General features: G+C 53.3%; 1 protein-coding gene across 1 annotated transcript in view; it reads right to left on the reverse strand.

Moving 5' to 3' along the window:
- Nucleotides 1–26,554, reverse strand: part of LOC308131347 (titin-like) — a 224,561-nt gene that overhangs the window by 45,288 nt on the left and 152,719 nt on the right. The window contains 27 exon segments of the mRNA XM_080498075.1: nt 46–348; nt 3,179–3,766; nt 3,848–4,144; nt 7,020–7,217; nt 7,298–7,402; nt 7,523–8,110; nt 8,287–8,574; nt 8,693–8,983; nt 9,069–9,356; nt 9,434–9,736; nt 9,823–10,125; nt 10,207–10,509; nt 10,649–10,936; nt 11,035–11,334; nt 11,493–11,795; nt 11,904–12,203; nt 13,349–13,624; nt 13,700–14,002; nt 14,691–14,990; nt 15,075–15,359; nt 15,446–15,772; nt 15,862–16,126; nt 16,235–16,922; nt 17,015–19,016; nt 19,135–19,428; nt 19,521–19,820; nt 20,078–20,359. Coding sequence (XP_080354201.1) covers nt 46–348; nt 3,179–3,766; nt 3,848–4,144; nt 7,020–7,217; nt 7,298–7,402; nt 7,523–8,110; nt 8,287–8,574; nt 8,693–8,983; nt 9,069–9,356; nt 9,434–9,736; nt 9,823–10,125; nt 10,207–10,509; nt 10,649–10,936; nt 11,035–11,334; nt 11,493–11,795; nt 11,904–12,203; nt 13,349–13,624; nt 13,700–14,002; nt 14,691–14,990; nt 15,075–15,359; nt 15,446–15,772; nt 15,862–16,126; nt 16,235–16,922; nt 17,015–19,016; nt 19,135–19,428; nt 19,521–19,820; nt 20,078–20,359 — 10,368 coding nt within the window.

Consider the following 26,554-nt stretch of genomic DNA (forward strand, 5'->3'; position numbering starts at 1 on the left):
CACGGACGTGGACGTGTGCGGACGGTCCCGCGCGGCTTCACTTACACACGATGTCCTTGGTCATCACTGGCCGCGACGGCTCGCTGGGCTCCCCGAATCCAGCCTTGTTCTCCGCAGTGACCCTGAACTCGTACTCCACCCCCTCCGTCAGGCCCTGCACCTTGAAGCGCAGGTCCGGGACCGTCCTCTTTGACGCCCTCACCCATCTCAGTCCTTTCCTCTCTTTCCTCTCCACACAGTATCCTCTGATGTCACTTCCTCCGTCCTGAGCCGGTCTCCTCCAGGAAATGGTCACGGCGTTCCGGCTCACGTTGTCAATCTCTGGGACGGACGGTGGACCCGGCGGGCCTGGGGACAACACACATTCATCAAACACTGAACATTATGCTTCAAAACTATGTTGTGACTAAACTTGTGTCGTTTTAGAGCAGCTCCCGTTCACACGTCACCGCCGCAGCGGCGCCTCCTGCCTGTTCCTCATCACACCACTGACTCTTAATGTCCATTACACATCCTGAACTTCTACTTTCTTTCTTATTCCAGAGTCTTGCTGGACTCCATCTAATGAACGGCAGAATAGTGTCAGTGATGTGTCCATTACGAGAGAGACAATCAACCAGTTACATAAAAGAGAGAATTAACATCAAATTCCAGAAGATGATTGGCTTAACGTGTGTAATACCGCAAACGGCCACTAGTTGGCGGATCTGGAGGGTCGCGGTTCAACAACGTTTAAAAGTAACGGTGAATCAAAATGTGGAGGACCTGATGTAGATCCTTCACACATCTTTTGGAATTGTCAGAAAATAAGTGGGAAATGATCTCAGAAGAGCTGCAGCAGCGACTGAGAGATTCTACGGACTGTTTGTGACTGTTTGTGACTGTTTGTGACTGTTTGTGACTGTTTGTGACCGTTTGTGACCGTTTGTGACCGTTTGTGACCGTTTGTGACCGTTTGTGACCGTATGTGACTGTATGTGACTGTATGTGACTGTTTGTGACTGTTTGTGACTGTATGTGACTGTATGTGACTGTTTGTGACTGTTTGTGACTGTTTGTGACCGTTTGTGACTGTTTGTGACTGTATGTGACTGTTTGTGACTGTTTGTGACTGTATGTGACTGTATGTGACTGTTTGTGACTGTTTGTGACTGTATGTGACTGTATGTGACTGTATGTGACTGTTTGTGACCGTTTGTGACCGTTTGTGACCGTATGTGACCGTTTGTGACCGTTTGTGACCGTTTGTGACCGTATGTGACCGTATGTGACCGTATGTGACCGTTTGTGACTGTTTGTGACTGTATGTGACTGTTTGTGACTGTTTGTGACTGTATGTGACTGTTTGTGACTGTTTGTGACTGTTTGTGACTGTATGTGACTGTATGTGACTGTTTGTGACTGTTTGTGACTGTATGTGACTGTTTGTGACTGTATGTGACTGTATGTGACTGTTTGTGACTGTTTGTGACTGTATGTGACTGTATGTGACTGTTTGTGACTGTTTGTGACTGTATGTGACTGTTTGTGACTGTGACTGTATGTGACTGTATGTGACTGTTTGTGACTGTATGTGACTGTATGTGACTCTTTGTGACTGTATGTGACTGTTTGTGACTGTTTGTGACTGTATGTGACTGTATGTGACTGTTTGTGACTGTTTGTGACTGTATGTGACTGTATGTGACTGTTTGTGACTGTATGTGACTGTATGTGACTGTATGTGACTGTTTGTGACTGTTTGTGACTGTTTGTGACTGTATGTGACTGTATGTGACTGTTTGTGACTGTATGTGACTGTTTGTGACTGTTTGTGACTGTTTGTGACTGTATGTGACTGTATGTGACTGTTTGTGACTGTTTGTGACTGTATGTGACTGTATGTGACTGTTTGTGACTGTTTGTGACTGTGTGTGACTGTGTGTGACTGTATGTGACTGTTTGTGACTGTGTGTGACTGTGTGTGACTGTATGTGACTGTATGTGACTGTTTGTGACTGTATGTGACTGTTTGTGACTGTATGTGACTGTATGTGACTGTATGTGACTGTTTGTGACTGTATGTGACTGTATGTGACTGTATGTGACTGTTTGTGACTGTATGTGACTGTTTGTGACTGTATGTGACTGTTTGTGACTGTATATGTGACTGTTTGTGACTGTATATGTGACTGTTTGTGACTGTATGTGACTGTTTGTGACTGTATGTGACTGTATGTGACTGTGTGTGACTGTATGTGACTGTTTGTGACTGTGTGTGACTGTGTGTGACTGTATGTGACTGTATGTGACTGTTTGTGACTGTATGTGACTGTTTGTGACTGTATGTGACTGTATGTGACTGTATGTGACTGTTTGTGACTGTATGTGACTGTATGTGACTGTATGTGACTGTATGTGACTGTTTGTGACTGTATGTGACTGTTTGTGACTGTATATGTGACTGTTTGTGACTGTATATGTGACTGTATATGTGACTGTATGTGACTGTTTGTGACTGTATGTGACTGTATGTGACTGTTTGTGACTGTATGTGACTGTATGTGACTGTATGTGACTGTTTGTGACTGTTTGTGACTGTTTGTGACTGTATGTGACTGTTTGTGACTGTATGTGACTGTATGTGACTGTATGTGACTGTATGTGACTGTTTGTGACTGTTTGTGACTGTATGTGACTGTTTGTGACTGTTTGTGACTGTTTGTGACTGTATGTGACTGTATGTGACTGTTTGTGACTGTATGTGACTGTATGTGACTGTATGTGACTGTTTGTGACTGTTTGTGACTGTTTGTGACTGTATGTGACTGTTTGTGACTGTTTGTGACTGTATGTGACTGTTTGTGACTGTTTGTGACTGTTTGTGACTGTATGTGACTGTATGTGACTGTTTGTGACTGTATGTGACTGTATGTGACTGTATGTGACTGTTTGTGACTGTTTGTGACTGTATGTGACTGTATGTGACTGTTTGTGACTGTTTGTGACTGTATATGTGACTATATATGTGACGACTCACTCCAGAGATTGTGAGGGAAACCACAGAAACCCGGTTAAGGTGCCACCAGTGGCGTATCGCTAACAGGAGCAGCACAAATCCACACGAGGGAAGAAGTGACGACTGCCAAGCAGCTGGAACGTAGAACGACGTGACAGCGGCGACACTGCACAGACTTACGGTAGCTGTCCACCATCTTGACGGGGCCGGACTGGCTGGAGTCCCCGGTGCCGTACTGGTTGATGGCGGACACTCTGAAGATGTACTCGTTGCCCTTGATCAGCTTGCCGGCCACGTGTCTGCAGTCCATGACGTTCTCGGCCAGCTTGGTCCACTGCAGGCGGCTGGTCTCTCTCTTCTCCAGGATGTAGGACTTGATGGCGCAGCCTCCGTCCTCCTCCGGCGGCAGCCACGTCAGGGTGCACTTCTCGGCCGAGACGTTGCTGGCCTCCACGGGGCCCGGCGGTCCGGGCACGTCCAGGACCTTCACCTTGACGTGCTCTTCCTTGATGCCGAACGGGTTGCTGGCGGTGATGGTGTACTCGCCCGTGTTCTTGCGGCTGGCGTACTTGATGGAGAGGGTGGAGGAGGTGGGGGTGCTGCTGACGGTGACGATGTCGGAGGTCTTGAACTCGCGGCCTCCCTTGGACCAGAACGACGTGGGCAGGGGTTTGCCCAGGATCTTGGAGGCGGTGATCACGATGGTCCCTCCCGCCCTGACGGAGACGCCGTCCTTCATGTCCGGGTCGATGGTGATGGTGGGCGGCTCTGTGGAGGCGGCGGAACAGAGACGGAGGTTTAAACACCGGGAACCCGCAGACGTTCCTCACCGCTCGCCGCTCTGCTCACCGTATTCGTCTCTGCAGGTCAGGAGCTCGGTGGCCTCCGACGGGACGCTGACGGCGCCGGCCGAGTTCTTGGCTCGGATCCTGAACTGGTACTGTGCCCCCTCCGTCAGGTCGGTGACGGTGTAGGCGCAGCCCTGGATGTTGACGTGGTTGGCCTTCATCCAGGTCTTCCCTCCAGCCTCAAGCTTCTCCACGAAGTATCCGGTCAGCTTGTAGCCGCCGTCGTACTTGGGGGCGGTCCAGATGAGGGTGACGGTGCTCCTGGTGACGTTGATCACTTCAGGCTTTCCCGGAGCGTCTGGTCAGACAAAACAGAGTCACTGGAACCGTTCAGACGTCTGGTCAGACAAAACAGAGTCACTGGAACCGTTCAGACGTCTGGTCAGACAAAACAGAGTCACTGGAACCGTTCAGGTGTCTGGTCAGACAAAACAGAGTCACTGGAACCGTTCAGACGTCTGGTCAGACAAAACAGAGTCACTGGAACCGTTCAGGTGTCTGGTCAGACAAAACAGAGTCACTGGAACCGTTCAGGCGTCTGGTCAGACAAAACAGAGTCACTGGAACCGTTCAGACGTCTGGTCAGACAAAACAGAGTCACTGGAACCGTTCAGACGTCTGGTCAGACAAAACAGAGTCACTGGAACCGTTCAGGCGTCTGGTCAGACAAAACAGAGTCACTGGAACCGTTCAGGCGTCTGGTCAGACAAAACAGAGTCACTGGAACCGTTCAGGCGTCTGGTCAGACAAAACAGAGTCACTGGAACCGTTCAGGTGTCTGGTCAGACAAAACAGAGTCACTGGAACCGTTCAGGCGTCTGGTCAGACAAAACAGAGTCACTGGAACCGTTCAGGCGTCTGGTCAGACAAAACAGAGTCACTGGAACCGTTCAGGCGTCTGGTCAGACAAAACAGAGTCACTGGAACCGTTCAGGCGTCTGGTCAGACAAAACAGAGTCACTGGAACCGTTCAGACGTCTGGTCAGACAAAACAGAGTCACTGGAACCGTTCAGGTGTCTGGTCAGACAAAACAGAGTCACTGGAACCGTTCAGGCGTCTGGTCAGACAAAACAGAGTCACTGGAACCGTTCAGGTGTCTGGTCAGACAAAACAGAGTCACTGGAACCGTTCAGGTGTCTGGTCAGACAAAACAGAGTCACTGGAACCGTTCAGGTGTCTGGTCAGACAAAACAGAGTCACTGGAACCGTTCAGACGTCTGGTCAGACAAAACAGAGTCACTGGAACCGTTCAGACGTCTGGTCAGACAAAACAGAGTCACTGGAACCGTTCAGGCGTCTGGTCAGACAAAACAGAGTCACTGGAACCGTTCAGGCGTCTGGTCAGACAAAACAGAGTCACTGGAACCGTTCAGGCGTCTGGTCAGACAAAACAGAGTCACTGGAACCGTTCAGGTGTCTGGTCAGACAAAACAGAGTCACTGGAACCGTTCAGGCGTCTGGTCAGACAAAACAGAGTCACTGGAACCGTTCAGGCGTCTGGTCAGACAAAACAGAGTCACTGGAACCGTTCAGGCGTCTGGTCAGACAAAACAGAGTCACTGGAACCGTTCAGGCGTCTGGTCAGACAAAACAGAGTCACTGGAACCGTTCAGGTGTCTGGTCAGACAAAACAGAGTCACTGGAACCGTTCAGGTGTCTGGTCAGACAAAACAGAGTCACTGGAACCGTTCAGGCGTCTGGTCAGACAAAACAGAGTCACTGGAACCGTTCAGGCGTCTGGTCAGACAAAACAGAGTCACTGGAACCGTTCAGGCGTCTGGTCAGACAAAACAGAGTCACTGGAACCGTTCAGGCGTCTGGTCAGACAAAACAGAGTCACTGGAACCGTTCAGGCGTCTGGTCAGACAAAACAGAGTCACTGGAACCGTTCAGACGTCTGGTCAGACAAAACAGAGTCACTGGAACCGTTCAGGCGTCTGGTCAGACAAAACAGAGTCACTGGAACCGTTCAGGCGTCTGGTCAGACAAAACAGAGTCACTGGAACCGTTCAGGTGTCTGGTCAGACAAAACAGAGTCACTGGAACCGTTCAGGTGTCTGGTCAGACAAAACAGAGTCACTGGAACCGTTCAGGCGTCTGGTCAGACAAAACAGAGTCACTGGAACCGTTCAGGCGTCTGGTCAGACAAAACAGAGTCACTGGAACCGTTCAGACGTCTGGTCAGACAAAACAGAGTCACTGGAACCGTTCAGGCGTCTGGTCAGACAAAACAGAGTCACTGGAACCGTTCAGGCGTCTGGTCAGACAAAACAGAGTCACTGGAACCGTTCAGGCGTCTGGTCAGACAAAACAGAGTCACTGGAACCGTTCAGGTGTCTGGTCAGACAAAACAGAGTCACTGGAACCGTTCAGGCGTCTGGTCAGACAAAACAGAGTCACTGGAACCGTTCAGACGTCTGGTCAGACAAAACAGAGTCACTGGAACCGTTCAGGTGTCTGGTCAGACAAAACAGAGTCACTGGAACCGTTCAGGTGTCTGGTCAGACAAAACAGAGTCACTGGAACCGTTCAGGCGTCTGGTCAGACAAAACAGAGTCACTGGAACCGTTCAGGCGTCTGGTCAGACAAAACAGAGTCACTGGAACCATTCAGGTGTCTGGTCAGACAAAACAGAGTCACTGGAACCGTTCAGACGTCTGGTCAGACAAAACAGAGTCACTGGAACCGTTCAGGCGTCTGGTCAGACAAAACAGAGTCACTGAAACCGTTCAGACGTCTGGTCAGACAAAACAGAGTCACTGGAACCGTTCAGACGTCTGGTCAGACAAAACAGAGTCACTGGAACCGTTCAGACGTCTGGTCAGACAAAACAGAGTCACTGAAACTATGGGGGGTGTTTTTGAGAAATTCATGTAAAAGTTCTATGTTTATATTGTTTGGTTATTTATGAAAATAAAAAGACATTGTTAAAATAAAAACTATTCAGCCATCTGCAATCCAAAGAAGCGACCAGACGAGAACAGGTCATTTGGAGAACAAGGACAACTGGAGGTTTGGGAAACAAACGGGTTTCAGATCCTGTGGGTTTTATACGAGGAGTTTTAGAACGTGGCGTCAAAAGGAGCTTCAGAAAGTGTCTCGTTGGGCTTTTCTCTGTCGAAGTGAACCGAAGTGTCTCGGTCCGACCCGGCCGGAGGTGCGTAGGACTCACCGATGGGATCCAGAGCGACCACGGCTTCAGTGACCTTGCTCGCCTTGCCCAGTCCGGCCATGTTCATGGCCATGACCCTGAACTCGTACTCGAGTCCTTCTATCAGGCTGGTGACTCTGCACTCCTTCACTCTCAGCGGCGTCTTCGTGGCTCGTTTCCACATCAGACTGTTCCTCTCCTTGAACTCGACGTAATACCCTGCAGACGAGACGGGACGACTGTCAGGGCGACTCGTCTTTGCTGCGCCGTGCGCTGACAATCCCTCTGTGGTGCCTTACCGGTGATTGGGGAGCCTCCAGAGTCTTTCGGGTCTTCCCAGGTCAGGATGGCCGACTCGTGGCGGATGCTGTCGATCTGTGGAGGTGCCGGCGCTCCGGGCACATCTGCAAAGAAACCACAAGGTCACGGACCAGAGTCCAGGCTGGCGTTCCACCAAAACCAGTGACTCGTCCAATAAGAGAGACCTGGTGGCGAGCGGTGGGTTCCTCCCCGGTCATACTCACTGAATGGATGCTGGGCGATGACGGGGTCTGACCTCAGGTACTCTCCAACCCCGTACTTGTTCTCGGCGAACACCCTGAAGATGTACTCCACGCCATCGTGCAGCCGGATCACCCTCATGGAGGTCTTCTGGAGGGCCGAGGCCACCGTGGCCCACTTGTTGTCCGTGGTCCTCCTCTTCTCCACGATGTAGTTGGACACCTCCGCGCCGCCGTCGTCTTTGGGGGGCTCCCACTCCAGGGTGATGCCCTCGGCCGTGATCTCGTCGAACTTGATGGGTCCGGTGCAGACGCCGGGTTTTCCCACCACCTTCAGCTGGAACTTGCAGTCCTTGCAGCCGGCGCTGTTCCTCACGGTGACGGTGTAGGTGTCGGCGTCAACCTTCTGGCAGTCCCTGATCAGGAGCGTGGTGACGCCCTGAGAGGCTTCGATGCACATCCGGCCGGTGTCGCCGAGCCCCACGTCGCCCTTCTTCCACGTGGCCACGGGGTTGGGCGTCCCGACGACGGGGATGTTGATGCGCGTGGTGCTGCCCTCTTTCACGACGTAGACGCCGTCGGGAAGGTTGCTCAGGTTACAGTCGGGAAGCACTGAGGGGAGAGAACAATTAGCGGCGCCGTCATTCACACCTTCGGGCGTCGCATTCACAGTGACGGCATCGTGACGCCGGACCTCCTTCATCGTTAAAGACGTAAAGTCTCTGACCCAGAAGGGTAACGACGAAGCAGGTCCAGAAGGAAAACCCAGAGAGCGGCCGGTTTCTTACCGAACTGGTCCCTGGCCACGGTGGTGAGCTCGGTGGGCGGTCCCTCTCCGGACTCGTTGAGAGCTCTGACCCTGAACAGGTAGTCCTTGCCGTTGGTCAGCTCCCCGATGGTGTGCGACGTGCTCTTGCCCTTCATGATCTGCTTCCACTTCTCCTCGCCTTCGCTCTGCTCCAGGATGTACGCCGAGACGAAGCTGCCGCCGTCGCTGAGGGGCTTCTTCCAGCCCAGGGTGACCGAGTCTCTGGTGGTCTTCAGGGCCCGGAAGTCTGTCACTGGACCCGGTTGTTCTGGAACAGGAAGTGGAAAGGCATCAAGGCAAGTCAGACAACCGTTTGATCATATCAACATCATCACAGGACCAAAACTTCCAAATGTCACCATTCTAAAACCACGGCTGTATGGTACCTGAGGCCCGGACGCTGCCGGCGGTCTCGCAGCCCTCCCCGATGCCGTAGGCGTTCTCCGCCAGCACCCTGAAGCAGTAGGCCTGTCCGCTCTCCAGGTTGGTGATCCTGAACGAGGTCTTGGGACACTCGGTGGACACGCAGGTCCAGGCCTTCCTCTCGGCCAGACGCTTTTCCACGATGTAGCTCTTCACCGGGCCGCCGCCGTCGATCAGCGGCGCGTCCCAGGTGATGCAGGCGTGGCTTCTCGACGTCTCTTTCACGACGAGGTTTATGGGAGGTCCCGGGGAATCTGAGCCAAGACGAGAGACCACAACCAGGTCAAGACCTTGTGACCGCCCATCGGAGTGATGCCAACGTGTCTGGGAGAGTCTTACCGAGGACTTTCACCACGATGGTGTAGCTCTTGGTGCCGCTGCTGTTCTCCAGCGTCAGGACGTATTTGCCGGCGTCGTACCGGTTGACGCCCTCGAGCATCAACAGGGTGTCCCACTCAGACGTCTTGATCAACAGGCCCTGCCTGTCCTTCAGGTTGGCGTCCACCTTGGTCCAGGTCACCTTTGGCGCCGGGCGTCCCCTCAGGGGCACGTAGAGCCTCATGGTGACGCCGGCTCGCAGAACCAGAGCCTTTCTCAGGTCGGCGTCCAGCTCGGCTTCAGGTGCGACTGCACGAGACACAAGAGGACAGGTTGGACCAGGGACACCCGACAAGTGTGTGTGTGTGTGTACGTGTGAGACCTACTCAGGATGTCTTTGGGGGTGTGGTTTCCGGGGACGTCGCTGGGCTCGCTGTAGCCGATCCGGTTAACGGCCGTGACTCTGAACTGGTACTCGATGTTCATCAGGCCCGTCACCAGGAACCTGGTGGCCTGGAGCTTCTTGGGGACGTTGCACTTGGTCCAGTCCTCGCTTTCGGCCCTCTTGCACTCCACCAGATACCCGATGATCTCGCAGCCCCCGTCGTACGCCGGCTTGGTCCAGCTCAGGCTGATGGAGGACTTGGTGGAGTCCACCACTTTGGGGAAGGCCGGCGGTCCGGGAGGATCTGCAAGAGTCACATGACTCGGTGAGACGATCCGGGGTCGTCACTGTAAGTGCAAAAGGTTCAGCGGTTCGGTGGCAGAGACTCACAGACGGGGTCCACGGCCAACGCGGCGTTGGACGCGTCGCTGGGTTTTCCCAGACCGGCCTTGTTGATGGCGATGATTCTGAACTCGTACTCTGAGCCCTCGCTCAGCTGGACGGCCTTGATGGTCCTGTCAATGACGGGCCGGCGGTTAACCTTGGCCCAGGTCAGCTCCGTGGCCTCGCGTTTCTCCACCATGTAGCCCAGGATGGTCGCCTTGCCGTCATTGGCCGGCGCCTTCCAGCTCACTGTCATGGAGTCCTTGGTGATGTTGGTGATGACGGGTGGTTCGCACGGGCCGGGAACGTCTGGGGAACGCCAAACAAAGGTCAGAACAGATGACACTTCCAAAGTCAGTTCCTGAGTTCAACTTCTATTACGTCTCTCACCATACGGGTTCTTGACGGTGACGCCGTCGGTCATGACCGCGTCTCCCACGCCGTACTGGTTCTCGGCGCTGACCCTGAACTGGTACTCGTGTCCCTCGATGAGTTTCTCCACCGTGCAGTCGGTCACGTGTCCGTGGATGTTGGCGGTGACCAGCGCCCAGTTGGCGCGGCTCGTCTCTCGCTTCTCGATGATGTAGTTGGTGATCTCGGACCCGCCGTCCGCCAGCGGGGGAACCCACCGCAGCTTCACACGGTCGGCAAACACTTTGGTGGTTTTCACCAAGGCCGGGGGTCCGGGTTTGTCTGGAGGGGGAAGAGGACGGAGGAATGACAATAGAAGCATTAGCATCGGCTGTTCGTCGGTGAGAGGAGGACGATGCTCTATAATTTGGATGTTGGTGGAAGAGCCCTCCCGGTGATGGGGCTTCCCGTCGGGACTCACCGAGCACTTTGACCTTGATGGTGGCGTACTTGGTGCCATTGATGTTCTCGGCGAAGATGGTGTAGTCGCCAGACTCCTTGCGGGTGACGGAGTAGAGCTCCAGCAGGTGCACGTGCTTCTTCTGGCTCCTCTTCACGCCCTCCACCAGCGCCAGCGGCACGCCGTCCCTCTTCCAGCTCACCTTGGGCAGCGGCTTGCCAAACACCTCGGCGTCCAGGCAGACGTTCTCGCCAGCTTTCACCACGATCAGGTTCTTCATGTCCACGCCGAGCTCCACGCGAGGAGCGACTGCAGGGCACACACACACACACACACACACACACACGGTCATCGTAAAGGTTGAGGTCAGCCGGAGGTGGCAGGCGTCCTCGCCGCTGCAGCCGTACCGTTCTCAGCGATGACCGGGATGGGGTCGGACAGCTCGGACGGCATGCTGATGTTGACGGCGGTCTTGGCGATGACCCTGAACTGGTACTGCTGCCCCTCGTCCAGGCCGGCCGCCACGTAGCTCTCCGTCTGGATGTTCATGGCGTTGGCGTTGCAGCGGGTCCACTTGTCCTCGGGCAGTTTGGTGTACTCTACGTGGTAACCGATCAGCTTGCTGCCGCCGTCGTGTTTGGGTCGGCTCCACACCAACGACACGGAGTGCTTGGTGACGTCCATGGGCTCTGGCTTGCCCGGGGGGTCTGGGTGGGACCAAAGATGGTGGCGACACGGTTGGCAACGGCTGAATTCTGATTTTGTTTTCAAATTTAGGAACATTTGGTGGAAAAACAGTGTAATCTTTTCAACAATGCTGGTTTTAGTTTAGCACGTCACTTCCTGCGAGGAGGAGGGTTCCTACCGACGGCGGTCCTGGCCGTGATGTAGTCCGTCTGCTTGCAGGGCTTGCCCTGCCCGGCGGCGTTGTGCGCCGACACCCTGAAGCTGTACTCCAGACCCTCCATCAGGCCGGGGCAGGTGTACTGCGTGGACTTGACCACCGACTCGTTGGCCTGCGTCCACAGGATGCTGTTCCGCTCCTTCTTCTCGATCAGGTAGCCGGCGACGGGGCTGCCGCCGTCGCTGCTCGGACGCTCCCACGACAGGATGACGAAGTCCTTGTTGATCTTGTTGATCTGCAGGTTCCGAGGCTCGCCGGGAGGATCTGCAGGAACGGGGCACAGAACGTCAACTCTCGGAACAACCCCGTGACCCGCTCGCCCCCCTCGGACCTCAGACCAGAGTCCGGGTCTTCACACAGCGTCCGACTCACCGAAGGGGTATCTGGCGATCATCCTTTCGGAGTAGATGGGCTCGGAGATGCCGAAGCGGTTCTCGGCCCGGACCCTGAAGCCGTACTCCTTGCCGGTCGTGAGCTTGGTGACCCTGAAGCTGGTCTTGGTGCAGGAGGTGGAGACGGTCACCCAGTCGCCCTGGCTGACGTCGCAGCGCTCCACGATGTAGTTGGTGATGTTGCTGCCGCCGTCCTCCTGCGGGGAGTTCCACAGCAGCGTGCAGGCGTCGATGTCCTGCTCCGTGACCTCCAGGGGGGCCTCGGGGGGGCCGGGGATGTCTGTGGAGACCGGAGGGTTACTGGGGTGGCACCGCCGGACTCTCTCTCTCTCTCTCTCTCTCCAGCACCGCCAGACACTCTCTCTCTCGCTCTCTCTCTCCAGCACCGCCGGACACTCTCTCTCTCGCTCTCTCTCTCCAGCACCGCCGGACACTCTCTCTCTCTCTCTCTCTCCCAGCACCGCCGGACACTCTCTCTCTCTCTCTCTCTCCAACACCACCAGACGCTCTCTCTCTCTCTCTCTCCAACACCGCTAGACGCTCTCTCTCTCTCTCTCTCTCTCTCCAGCACCGCCGGACACTCTCTCTCTCTCTCTCTCCAGCACCGCCGGACACTCTCTCTCTCTCTCTCTCCAGCACCGCCGGACACTCTCTCTCTCTCTCTCTCTCTCTCCAGCACCGCCGGACGCTCTCTCTCTCTCTCTCTCTCCAGCACCGCCAGACACTCTCTCTCTCTCTCTCTCCAGCACCGCCGGACACTCTCTCTCTCTCTCTCTCTCTCTCCAGCACCACCAGACGCTCTCTCTCTCTCTCTCTCTCTCCAACACCACCAGACGCTCTCTCTCTCTCTCTCTCTCTCCAGCACCACCAGACGCTCTCTCTCTCTCTCTCTCTCTCTCCAGCACCACCAGACGCTCTCTCTCTCTCTCTCTCTCTCTCCAACACCACCAGACGCTCTCTCTCTCTCTCTCCAACACCACCAGACGCTCTCTCTCTCTCTCTCCAGCACCACCAGACGCTCTCTCTCTCTCTCTCTCTCTCTCTCTCTCCAGCACCGCCGGACGCTCTCTCTCTCTCCAACACACTCCTTTATTAGGGTTAGAGTCCCTGAGACTTTGCTAGCTGCTCTTGGTTCTAGAAGGAAAGCTTCTCTTTTGCTTTGTGGTTTGTGGTGGTTCCCTTAAGGACCCTGGTCCTGGACCACCAGACCCAGGGCGGGGTTCACAGTGCCAGTACCTCAGAAGAAGGTAACATATTAATTTGACGATCACCTGATCACCATGTGACTCGCCGCTCGAGCAAATCCCTGCAGTGACGATCCAGAGATCTCCTGACGGTTCTGATGGTTCTCCCTGCCTCCCCAGGCGACCTGAACCCTACCAGGAACTGTGACGGTACGGCGGCGGGACACAAGCTTTGACTGACCCATGACGGTGACCCGGAGGATCTGGTTGACCTTCCCGGTGCTGTTCTTGGCCGACAGGCTGTAGTAGCCGCTGTCCTTCCTGTTCACGTTCTTGATCATCAGCGTGCAGGTGGAGAGCGTCTTGATGACGAAGAGGCGGTCGGAGGTCAGCACGTCCTCGCTGCCTTGCTTCCACTTGCAGTAGGGAGCCGGTTTACCCGCCACCATGGCCTCGACCACCATCTTGGATCCGGCGCGCACCGTCACGACGTCGGGCATGATGACCTTCGGTGCCACTGAGAGGAAACAGACAGGAGTCATTGCTGGGTAGGGTTCACACCTTGAAGGGTTGGTAGGGACTGCGGACTCACTGAGCTGCTCCTTGACCTCGAACACGCCCTCCGCCTCGCGGGCCAAGCTGACGCCCACCGAGTTCCGAGCCGCCACCCTGAACCTGTACTTGGTTCCTTCTTTCAGGCCGACCACCACGATGGTCAGGTCCTTCACCACGGAGTACGGCGTCCACTTGTCCTCCGGCGCGCCCTCCTCCCGGTAGTCCACCACGTAGCCGTTGATCTTGGCTCCTCCGTCTCGGAGCGGCTTCAGCCAGCCCAGCGTGGCGCTGTTCTTGGTGATCTCCAATACGTCCATCTTCTTTGGAGGATCAGGCTCACCTGGAGGTGACGGCAGGGTTAGGAAGACCAGAGCAAACACCCCGCCCCCATGAACCCCGCCCCCTAAACCACGCCCCCATGAACCCCGCCCCCATGAACCCCGCCCCCATGAACCCTGCCCCCATGAACCCTCACCCCCTGAACCCTACCCCCAGGTAGCCTCACCTCCTGAACCCTACGCCCAGGAACCCTCACCTCCTGAACCCTACCCCCAGGAAGCCTCACCTCCTGAACCCTACGCCCAGGAACCCTCACCTCCTGAACCCTACCCCCAGGAAGCCTCACCTCCTGAACCCTACCCCCAGGTAGCCTCACCTCCTGAACCCTACCCCCAGGAAGCCTCACCTCCTGAACCCTACGCCCAGGAACCCTCACCTCCTGAACCCTACCCCCAGGAACCCTCACCTCCTGAACCCTACCCCCAGGAAGCCTCACCTCCTGAACCCTACCCCCAGGAACCCTCACCTCCTGAACCCTACCCCCAGGAACCCTCACCTCCTGAACCCTACGCCCAGGAAGCCTCACCTCCTGAACCCTACCCCCAGGAAGCCTCACCTCCTGAACCCTACCCCCAGGAACCCTCACCTCCTGAACCCTACCCCCAGGAACCCTCACCTCCTGAACCCTACCCCCAGGAAGCCTCACCTCCTGAACCCTACCCCCAGGAACCTCCCCAGGTGACACTTACTGATAGGGTCAACAGCCAGGTAGGAGCGCGGCGAGTCCTGAGGAATGCCGATGCCGTACTTGTTGCAGGCCATGACCCTGAAGTAGTACTCGATGCCGGGCGTCATGTTGGTGACTTTGAAGCTGGTCTTCTTCAGGTCCTCTATGCACTTGCTCCAGGTCTTTCTGTCCACCTCCCGTTTCTCCACGATGTAGTTCAGGATGGGGCTTCCGCCGTCGTTCTCCGGGGGCAACCAGGAGAGCTGGGCCGTCGTCTTGGTCACGTCGGTGGCGTCAAGGCCGCCGACCGGTCCGGGAGTGTCTGTGAACAGTTCAGGAACCATTTAGAACGAAGTCTGTCACACCTACCGTCCAGCGCCTTCAAGTGAACCTCGGTGTTTCTTACCGAGGACTTTGACTCGGACATACACGGCCTTCTCTCCAGCCGAGTTCGAAAGAGTCAAAGAGTATCTCCCGGAATCCTCTCTCGTGCTCTCGGGAATGACCAGGAACGACATGGTGTCCACCTGGTCCACGTGGCCTCGGCGGATCACGTTGTCCACGCCCAGACGCTTCCAGGTCACCTTGGGGGCGGGCCTTCCTCGGATCACGGCGAACAGCCGGATGGGGCAGCCGGCGCGGACCGACAAGCCTTTCCTCAGACTGGCGTCCAGGTCGATTTCTGGAGCCTCTGTTGCCATAGTAACACATCACATGAGCATCATCGAAGTTTCCGACGCCGCGCTACACAGACGACCCACCACCGCCCGTCCTTACCGATGACCTCCTTGGGCGACACGGCCTCCTTCAGGTAGGCGTGGCGTCCCCAGCCCACCTGGTTCTTGGCGGACACCTTGAATTCGTACTCCTGCTTCTCGTCCAGCTGGCCGATGGTGAACTCGGTGAGGACCAGGGGGCCGTGGGTGTCGATCCTCTTCCAGCCCTCGGTGGGTTTCTCGGGGTCCGCCTCGCTCTTCAGCCTCATGTCCAGGCTGTAGCCGATGATGGGGGCGCCGCCGTCGTACACGGGCTTGGACCAGGACAGGGTGATGGAGATCTTGGTGCTGTCGGCCACCTTCAGGCCTGCGGGGGGGCCCGGGGGCTCTGCGGGACGGATTACAAGTTATTCATTACAATCATTCATTAACAGTCCAACCGTCACTGAGATCAGGGTTCAGGACTTTCAGACTCACCGATGGGGTCTTTGGCCGCGACGGGTCTGCAGGGTTTGCTGGGCTCCCCCAGGCCTACCTCGTTCTCCGCCTTGACCCTGAACTGGTACTCGTGGTTGGGGATGAGATTGGTGACCTTCATGCGCCTCTCGGAGATGGGGCTCTTGTTGCAGGGCACCCAGCGGACCGCCCGCTTCTCCTTCCTCTCCAGGATGTAGCCGGTGATCGACTTCCCGCCGTCATTCTCAGGCGGAGCCCAGACCACCGTCATCTCGTCTTTACTCACCTGACGGAGGAACGAACGAGCAGAATGACGCCAGCAGCTCATGCTAAACATGTAGTCACGAGCTAATGCTAAAGTTATCGCTACTCAGTAGCAGGCCGAGGAACTGACCTTGGTGACCTCGGGAGCCTCCGGTGGTCCCGGCCTGTTGAACTGGGTCTTGACCGTGATGGGTTTGCTCTCCACCGCCGGTCCGGATCCCATCTTGTTCTCGGCCCTCACTCTGAAGATGTACTCGTTTCCCTCCACCAGACGCGTGACATTGCAGTACGGCGTGACCACGGCGGCCGAGTACGTGGACCACACCATCCTTCTGGTCTCGCACTTCTCCAGGATGTAGCTGTCCACCTCGCAGCCGCCGTCGTCCTCCGGGGCGTCCCACACCACCCGGCACTTATCGGCTCCGATGCCGGTGACCCTCAGGTTCCGCACGGCGCCGGGAACATCCAGCACGTTCACGTTGGCATAGGCAGTGAAGGTGCCGGCTGCGTTGGTGGCGGTGATGACGTACTTCCCGGTGTCGGAGCGTTTGGACTTGGTCAGGAGGAACTTGGAGTAGTCGGCACCGGTCTCGTAGCTGATCCTCGGGTTGTCCCCGACGGCTTTGTCCTTCACCCACTTGACCTCCGGCTGAGGTTTCCCTCTGAGCCCGGCCTCCATCCTCACCGACTCTCCGACCATCACCGTCACCGTGCCAGACACCTTCAGGTCGATGACGGGCTTCTGGATGTCCTCCTTCACCAGGACGTCGGCCAGGCGCACCCAGCCACTCTCGCCGCCTTCGTTCACAGTTTGGACTCTGGATCACAAAGAAAAACACTCAACATCCCGGCATTGCAGTGATAAAGGTGCGGTTGCAGCCGACCTGGGGATATGAACCGTGTCACGCACCTGAAGGTGTAGGTGCGGTTCTCAGTGCACTTGTCGGCCAAGTAGGTGGTGCCTACCAGACCGGTGGCCAGTTTCACCCACTCCTCTGCGTCTTTGTCTTTGCTCTCCAGGTTGTAGGAGAGGTTCGGGCTGCCGCCGTCGTAGTCGGGCCTCCTCCACTTCAGGTTCACAAAGTTCTTGCCGATGTCGGTGGCTCTGAATTTCTCGGGCTCACCGGGGTTCTCGATGGGATCGATGGCCAGCAAAGGAGTCTTGGTCTCGACCGAGGGTCCCGGTCCCATCTTGTTTTCGGCACAGACACGGAACAGGTACTCGTGGCCCTCCATCAGCTTGGTCTTGATCTTGCGGTTGGTGCAGTGCGAGGAGATCATGGACCACATGCTGATGCTGGGCTCGCGGCACTCCACGATGTAGTTGGTGATCTCGGATCCGCCGTTGTCTTTCGGGGCTTCCCAGTTGATCATGCAGGAGTCCTTGGTGGCGTAGGTGACGTGCAGGTTCTGGCAGTGGCTCGGTCTGTCCAGCACGTTGACGGTGATGGCGCAGGAAGCCTCGCCGCCCTCGTTCGAAGCCTTCAGCACATATTTGCCGTGATCGGCTCTGGTGGCCTCCTTGATCCTGAGCTGGACCACAGGGAGGTTCTGGAGGACAGTGACGCGTTTGGTGTTCTCGAAGACCGCCTCCTCCTTGGACCAGAGCACCTCGGGTTCGGGACGAGCTCTGATGTAGCCGACGATGTTGATGTTGTGACCAACGCGGACGGTGAGGCGTTCCCGGCAGGTGGCATCCATCTCGATCTCCGGCGGGATGAGGATGTCCTGAGCCGTGACGGACTGGGGGATCTCTCTGGGTTCTCCGTCGCCGATCATGTTTGAAGCAAAGACTCTGAACCTGTATGTGACGCCTTCCTCCAGGCCCTTGACTCTGTAGGCGCAGAGCTTGATGAAATCGTCCAGGTTCACCTTCTTCCATTCGTCAGCATCGGCCTTCTTCATCTCCACGGTGTAGCCCAGGATGGGGCTTCCGCCGTCTTTATTGGGTTTGGTCCAAACCAGGTCGGCGGTGGTCTTGCTGTAGTCTTTCACTTTGGGGTTGACAGGGGGACTCGGAACGGTGATGGGTCTACAGGGCTTGCAGGGGTCGGAGATTGGAGATGGACCGCTGAAGCCGGCGATATTCTCGGCAAACACCCTGAACTCGTACTCGCTGCCCTCGAAGAGGCCCAGGACTCGGTACCGCAGGTCCCTGCATGGGGTCTTGTTCACGCGGATCCACTTGCCTCCCTTGTGCCGGCGCTCGATGATGTAGCCGGTAATCTGGCTGCCGCCGTCAGCCAGCGGCATCGTCCAGCCCACGGTGACGGCATCCTCGGCGAGGTCGTAGGTCTGCGGCTTCCCGGGCGGACTGGGCGGCATGAAGCAGTGCTCGGCGACGGTGGGCTTGCTCTCCAGGGGGGCGCCGATGCCCATCTTGTTCTCGGCACGAATGCGCACCACATATTCCGTTCCCCTCTGCAAGCGACAGATCTTCAGCTGCGTGGCCAGGCTGCCGGAGCTCACGCCCCCCCACGTCTCCTTGGTGGCTTCTCTCTTCTCCACGATGTAGTTGGTGACGGGGCTGCCGCCGTCGTCTTTCGGGGGACGCCATTCGATGGTCATGGAGTCCGGAGCGACGTCCAGGATGTTGACGGGGCCGATGGGGGCCGCGGGGACGTCGAGCACGGTGACGCTCAGAGCCGCGGTCTTGGTCCCGGCCGGGTTGGACACGGTGAGCAGGTAGGTGCCGGTGTGGTTTCTGGTGCACTCGTTGATGGTCAGCACGGTGGAGAAGTTGTCGGTGTCGATCTTGACGTTGCCCTGGCTGGTGATCTCCTCCCCCTCGACGGACCACTTGGCGGTGGGCACGGGGATTCCCCTCATGATGGCCGGGAGCCTGATGGTGGTGCCGGCCTTCACGACGATGCCTTCAGTCAGCTTCACGTCAATCTCCACAATCGGAGGCACTGTGGGCGGAACACAAAGTCACCAAAGGGAAACACATCGACGTCACATGACGGAGGGACGGGCGGGAACCTCGGGGACCTGGTCTGAACTCATTTGGTTCGTGTGACTTCCTCTCACCGAGTTTCTCCTGGCACAGGATGGGCACGGTGGTGTCGGGTCTGCTGAGGCCGATGGCGTTCTCCGCCCTCACTCTGAAGCGGTAGGTCTTCCCCTCCTCCAGGCCGGTCACGTGACTCTCCGGGATGCTGACGGTCTTCCACTCGTCCCACGCCTTCTCACCCTCCTCCTGGTACTCCACCAGGAAGCCGGTGATCTCGCTGCCTCCGTTGCGGTCCGGCCAGTTCCAGACCAACCACACCTCGGTCTTGTCCACGTCGGCGTGGTGCAGGTCTTTGGGAGGACCGGGAGGGACTGGACGGACAGAGAAGGACAGAGAAGGACACGGTGACGTCGGCTGCCCGTCTGGTTGGCGCCGGTGTAAAGTGGCCCGGGTTGCTACTCACAAAGCGGGTTCATGGCCTTGATGGGCTTCCTCGTCTCCACGAATTCGCTGCGTCCGTACTGGTTCTCAGCAGCGACCCTGAAGGAGTAGGAGGTTCCCTCCATCAGGTGCTTCAGCATCATGCTGCGCTTCTTGGACGTGGAGCAGACGGGGACCCAGTGAGTGGACGCCGTGTCCTTCTTCTCCACCACGAAGTTGGTGATGCGAGTGCCGCCGTTGTCCTCGGGGTCTTTCCAGGACAGGTAGGCGGAGTCGCTCCTGATGTCGGACACCCGGAGGTGCTGGATCGGACCGGGCTTGTCTGGAACCGACATGAAGGTCAGTATTTGTTTAAACTACGTTCTAAGGTGAGACTTTACAACCCCCCTGGACGGGACACTGGTCCACGGCTGGTACCCATTTATACGGCTGAGCAGGCTGCAGCAAAGTGCCTTGCTCAAGGACACAAGGCCAGGGATCGAACTACAGACCTTGGTGGCTCACCACTCACACAATATGAGCAGAACATAAAGGTCAGTCGTTCTGACGCGTCTTCAGACGATCCCTCCGGTGACCTACCGAGGACCAGCACGGTGCAGGTGACGGTCTTGGACCCGACCGGGTTCTCCACGGTCAGGGTGTAGTCTCCACAGTCCCCACGGTGGCAGAACCTCATCTCCAGCTTGGTGCCGGCCTGGTTGGTCTCGATGTCGGCCCTGGTGGGAACCTCGGCCTCGTTCTTCTTCCAGGACACGGAGGGGAAGGGCACGCCCCTGATGGCGGCCAGCAGGCTGATGTGGGTGCCGGCCAGCGCCTTCACCTCCCGGGTCATCCCGGCATCCAGGGTCAGTTCTGGGGGCTCTGATGAAGGACACATCATCATCAAGTAACTGAACTACTGAGCAGGATGTCAGAATCAGTCATGAGCTTCCACTATATGCAGACGATGTCATTTTATTAACTTCATCTTTTCCTGCTTTGCTCAAACTATTGACGAGTTTAGTGACGATTCAGGATCGACGGGTTGAAGTCGTCTCTTCTATTGTTTCAGGAAGACGAGTGCAGTTATTTACCTTCAATCTCAATGTGCTGACAACTGTTCCAAATGTAGAATCGATCAATCAACATCATTATTAATCTTATTACACTTATTAATAGGAAGATGTAGTGGTAGAGGAGGAAGATGATGTAGAAGTAGAGGAGGAAGATGATGTAGTGGTAGAGGAGGAAGATGATGTAGAAGTAGAGGAGGAAGATGATGTAGAAGTAGAGGAGGAAGATGATGTAGAGGTAGAGGAGGAAGATGATGTAGTGGTAGAGGAGGAAGATGATGTAGAAGTAGAGGAGGAAGATGATGTAGAGGTAGAGGAGGAAGATGATGTAGTGGTAGAGGAGGAAGATGATGTAGTGGTAGAGGAGGAAGATGATGTAGAAGTAGAGGAGGAAGATGATGTAGAGGTAGAGGAGGAAGATGATGTAGTGGTAGAGGAGGAAGATGATGTAGAAGTAGAGGAGGAAGATGATGTAGAAGTACAGGAGGAAGATGATGTAGAAGTAGAGGAGGAAGATGATGTAGAGGTAGAGGAGGAAGATGATGTAGTGGTAGAGGAGGAAGATGATGTAGAAGTAGAGGAGGAAGATGATGTAGAAGTAGAGGAGGAAGATGATGTAGAAGTACAGGAGGAAGATGATGTAGAAGTAGAGGAGGAAGATGATGTAGAAGTAGAGGAGGAAGATGATGTAGAAGTAGAGGAGGAAGATGATGTAGAAGTAGAGGAGGAAGATGATGTAGAAGTAGAGGAGGAAGATGATGTAGAAGTAGAGGAGGAAGATGATGTAGAAGTAAAGGAGGAAGATGATGTAGAAGTAGAGGAGGAAGATGATGTAGAAGTAAAGGAGGAAGATGATGTAGAAGTAGAGGAGGAAGATGATGTAGAAGTAGAGGAGGAAGATGATGTAGAAGTAGAGGAGGAAGATGATGTAGAAGTAGAGGAGGAAGATGATGTAGAAGTACAGGAGTAAGATGATGATGTAGAAGTAGAGGAGGAAGATGATGTAGAAGTAGAGGAGGAAGATGATGTAGAAGTAGAGGAGGAAGATGATGTAGAGGTAGAGGAGGAAGATGATGTAGAAGTAGAGGAGGAAGATGATGTAGAAGTAGAGGAGGAAGATGATGTAGAAGTAGAGGAGGAAGATGATGTAGAAGCAGAGGAGGAAGATGATGTAGAAGTAGAGGAGGAAGATGATGTAGAAGTAGAGGAGGAAGATGATGTAGAAGTAGAGGAGGAAGATGATGTAGAAGTAGAGGAGGAAGATGATGTAGAGGTAGAGGAGGAAGATGATGTAGAAGTAGAGGAGGAAGATGATGTAGAAGCAGAGGAGGAAGATGATGTAGAAGTAGAGGAGGAAGATGATGTAGAGGTAGAGGAGGAAGATGATGTAGAAGTACAGGAGGAAGATGATGTAGAAGTACAGGAGGAAGATGATGTAGAAGTAGAGGAGGAAGATGATGATGTAGAAGTAGAGGAGGAAGATGATGTAGAAGTAGAGGAGGAAGATGATGTAGTGGTAGAGGAGGAAGATGATGTAGAAGTAGAGGAGGAAGATGATGTAGAGGTAGAGGAGGAAGATGATGTAGAAGTAGAGGAGGAAGATGATGTAGAAGTAGAGGAGGAAGATGATGTAGAAGTACAGGAGGAAGATGATGTAGAAGTAGAGGAGGAAGATGATGTAGAAGTAGAGGAGGAAGATGATGTAGAAGTAGAGGAGGAAGATGATGTAGAAGTAGAGGAGGAAGATGATGTAGAAGTAGAGGAGGAAGATGATGTAGAAGTAGAGGAGGAAGATGATGTAGAGGTAGAGGAGGAAGATGATGTAGAAGTAGAGGAGGAAGATGATGTAGGAGTAGAGGAGGAAGATGATGTAGGAGTAGAGGAGGAAGATGATGTAGAGGTAGAGGAGGAAGATGATGTAGAGGTAGAGGAGGAAGATGATGTAGAAGTAGAGGAGGAAGATGATGTAGAAGTAGAGGAGGAAGATGATGTAGAAGTAGAGGAGGAAGATGATGTAGAAGTAGAGGAGGAAGATGATGTAGAAGTAGAGGAGGAAGATGATGTAGAAGTAGAGGAGGAAGATGATGTAGAGGTAGAGGAGGAAGATGATGTAGAAGTAGAGGAGGAAGATGATGTAGAAGTAGAGGAGGAAGATGATGATGTAGAAGTAGAGGAGGAAGATGATGTAGAAGTAGAGGAAGATGATGATGTAGAAGTAGAGGAGGAAGATGATGTAGAAGTAGAGGAGGAAGATGATGATGTAGAAGTAGAGGAGGAAGATGATGTAGAAGTAGAGGAGGAAGATGATGTAGAAGTAGAGGAGGAAGATGATGTAGAAGTAGAGGAGGAAGATGATGTAGAAGTAGAGGAGGAAGATGATGTAGAGGTAGAGGAGGAAGCTGATGTAGAAGTAGAGGAGGAAGATGATGTAGAGGTAGAGGAGGAAGATGATGTAGAAGTACAGGAGGAAGATGATGATGTAGAAGTAGAGGAGGAAGATGATGATGTAGAAGTAGAGGAGGAAGATGATGTAGAAGTAGAGGAGGAAGATGATGTAGAAGTAGAGGAGGAAGATGATGTAGAAGTAGAGGAGGAAGATGATGTAGAAGTAGAGGAGGAAGATGATGTAGAAGTAGAGGAGGAAGATGATGTAGCAGTAGAGGAGGAAGATGATGTAGAAGTAGAGGAGGAAGATGATGTAGAAGTAGAGGAGGAAGATGATGTAGAAGTAGAGGAGGAAGATGATGTAGAGGTAGAGGAGGAAGATGATGTAGAAGTAGAGGAGGAAGATGATGTAGAAGTAGAGGAGGAAGATGATGATGTAGAAGTAGAGGAGGAAGATGATGTAGAAGTAGAGGAAGATGATGATGTAGAAGTAGAGGAGGAAGATGATGTAGAAGTACAGGAGGAAGATGATGATGTAGAAGTAGAGGAGGAAGATGATGTAGAAGTAGAGGAGGAAGATGATGTAGAAGTAGAGGAGGAAGATGATGTAGAAGTAGAGGAGGAAGATGATGTAGAAGTAGAGGAGGAAGATGATGTAGAAGTAGAGGAGGAAGATGATGTAGAGGTAGAGGAGGAAGATGATGTAGAAGTAGAGGAGGAAGATGATGTAGAGGTAGAGGAGGAAGATGATGTAGAAGTACAGGAGGAAGATGATGATGTAGAAGTAGAGGAGGAAGATGATGATGTAGAAGTAGAGGAGGAAGATGATGTAGAAGTAGAGGAGGAAGATGATGTAGAAGTACAGGAGGAAGATGATGTAGAAGTAGAGGAGGAAGATGATGTAGAAGCAGAGGAGGAAGATGATGTAGAGGTAGAGGAGGAAGATGATGTAGAAGCAGAGGAGGAAGATGATGTAGAGGTAGAGGAGGAAGATGATGTAGAAGTAGAGGAGGAAGATGATGTAGAGGTAGAGGAGGAAGATGATGTAGAAGTAGAGGAGGAAGATGATGTAGAAGCAGAGGAGGAAGATGATGTAGAGGTAGAGGAGGAAGATGATGTAGAAGTAGAGGAGGAAGATGATGTAGAAGTAGAGGAGGAAGATGATGTAGAAGTAGAGGAGGAAGATGATGTAGAAGTAGAGGAGGAAGATGATGTAGAAGTAGAGGAGGAAGATGATGTAGAGGTAGAGGAGGAAGATGATGTAGTGGTAGAGGAGGAAGATGATGTAGAAGTACAGGAGGAAGATGATGTAGAAGTAGAGGAGGAAGATGATGTAGAAGTAGAGGAGGAAGATGATGTAGAAGTAGAGGAGGAAGATGATGTAGAAGTAGAGGAGGAAGATGATGTAGAAGTAGAGGAGGAAGATGATGTAGAAGTAGAGGAGGAAGATGATGTAGAAGTAGAGGAGGAAGATGATGTAGAAGTAGAGGAGGAAGATGATGTAGAAGTAGAGGAGGAAGATGATGTAGAAGTAGAGGAGGAAGATGATGTAGAAGCAGAGGAGGAAGATGATGTAGAAGTAGAGGAGGAAGATGATGTAGAAGTAGAGGAGGAAGATGATGTAGAAGTAGAGGAGGAAGATGATGTAGAAGCAGAGGAGGAAGATGATGTAGAAGTAGAGGAGGAAGATGATGTAGAAGTAGAGGAGGAAGCTGATGTAGAAGTAGAGGAGGAAGATGATGTAGAAGTAGAGGAGGAAGATGATGTAGAAGTAGAGGAGGAAGATGATGTAGAAGCAGAGGAGGAAGATGATGTAGAAGTAGAGGAGGAAGATGATGTAGAAGTAGAGGAGGAAGATGATGTAGAAGTAGAGGAGGAAGATGATGTAGAAGCAGAGGAGGAAGATGATGTAGAAGTAGAGGAGGAAGATGATGTAGAAGTAGAGGAGGAAGCTGATGTAGAAGTAGAGGAGGAAGATGATGTAGAAGTAGAGGAGGAAGATGATGTAGAAGTAGAGGAGGAAGATGATGTAGAAGCAGAGGAGGAAGATGATGTAGAAGTAGAGGAGGAAGATGATGTAGAAGTAGAGGAGGAAGATGATGTAGAAGCAGAAGTACCGTGTACAAACTGACGGCTTCATTTGTTTTTTCTCTGTCGAGATGTTAGTCGTATGTTTGTCATATAGAAATATCAAAAATGACAAATAAACATATTGTTTGAAAAAAGTTAGACACAAAGTACTTTAAATGTGATTCCTGGTTTAGAAACAGTAACTGGATCCTGGTTTAGAAACAGTAACTGGATCCTGGTTTAGAAACAGTAACTGGATCCTGGTTTAGAAACAGTAACTGGATCCTGGTTTAGAAACAGTAACTGGATTCCTGGTTTAGAAACAGTAACTGGATCCTGGTTTGGAAACAGTAACTGGATTCCTGGTTTAGAAACAGTAACTGGATCCTGGTTTAGAAACAGTAACTGGATCCTGGTTTGGAAACAGTAACTGGATCCTGGTTTGGAAACAGTAACTGGATTCCTGGTTTAGAAACAGTAACTGGATCCTGGTTTGGAAACAGTAACTGGATCCTGGTTTAGAAACAGTAACTGGATTCCTGGTTTAGAAACAGTAACTGGATCCTGGTTTAGAAACAGTAACTGGATTCCTGGTTTAGAAACAGTAACTGGATCCTGGTTTGGAAACAGTAACTGGATCCTGGTTTAGAAACAGTAACTGGATCCTGGTTTAGAAACAGTAACTGGATCCTGGTCTAGAAACAGTAACTGGATCCTGGTTTGGAAACAGTAACTGGATCCTGGTTTAGAAACAGTAACTGGATCCTGGTTTAGAAACAGTAACTGGATTCCTGGTTTAGAAACAGTAACTGGATCCTGGTTTGGAAACAGTAACTGGATTCCTGGTTTAGAAACAGTAACTGGATCCTGGTTTAGAAACAGTAACTGGATCCTGGTTTGGAAACAGTAACTGGATCCTGGTTTGGAAACAGTAACTGGATTCCTGGTTTAGAAACAGTAACTGGATCCTGGTTTGGAAACAGTAACTGGATCCTGGTTTAGAAACAGTAACTGGATTCCTGGTTTAGAAACAGTAACTGGATCCTGGTTTAGAAACAGTAACTGGATTCCTGGTTTAGAAACAGTAACTGGATCCTGGTTTGGAAACAGTAACTGGATCCTGGTTTAGAAACAGTAACTGGATCCTGGTTTAGAAACAGTAACTGGATCCTGGTCTAGAAACAGTAACTGGATCCTGGTTTGGAAACAGTAACTGGATCCTGGTTTGGAAACAGTAACTGGATCCTGGTTTAGAAACAGTAACTGGATCCTGGTTTAGAAACAGTAACTGGATCCTGGTTTAGAAACAGTAACTGGATCCTGGTTTAGAAACAGTAACTGGATCCTGGTTTAGAAACAGTAACTGGATCCTGGTTTAGAAACAGTAACTGGATCCTGGTTTGGAAACAGTAACTGGATCCTGGTTTAGAAACAGTAACTGGATTCCTGGTTTAGAAACAGTAACTGGATCCTGGTTTGGAAACAGTAACTGGATCCTGGTTTAGAAACAGTAACTGGATCCTGGTTTAGAAACAGTAACTGGATCCTG

This window comes from Blennius ocellaris (genome assembly GCF_963422515.1).
Source record: "Blennius ocellaris genome assembly, chromosome: 6".
Classification (NCBI taxonomy): Eukaryota; Metazoa; Chordata; class Actinopteri; order Blenniiformes; family Blenniidae; genus Blennius; species Blennius ocellaris.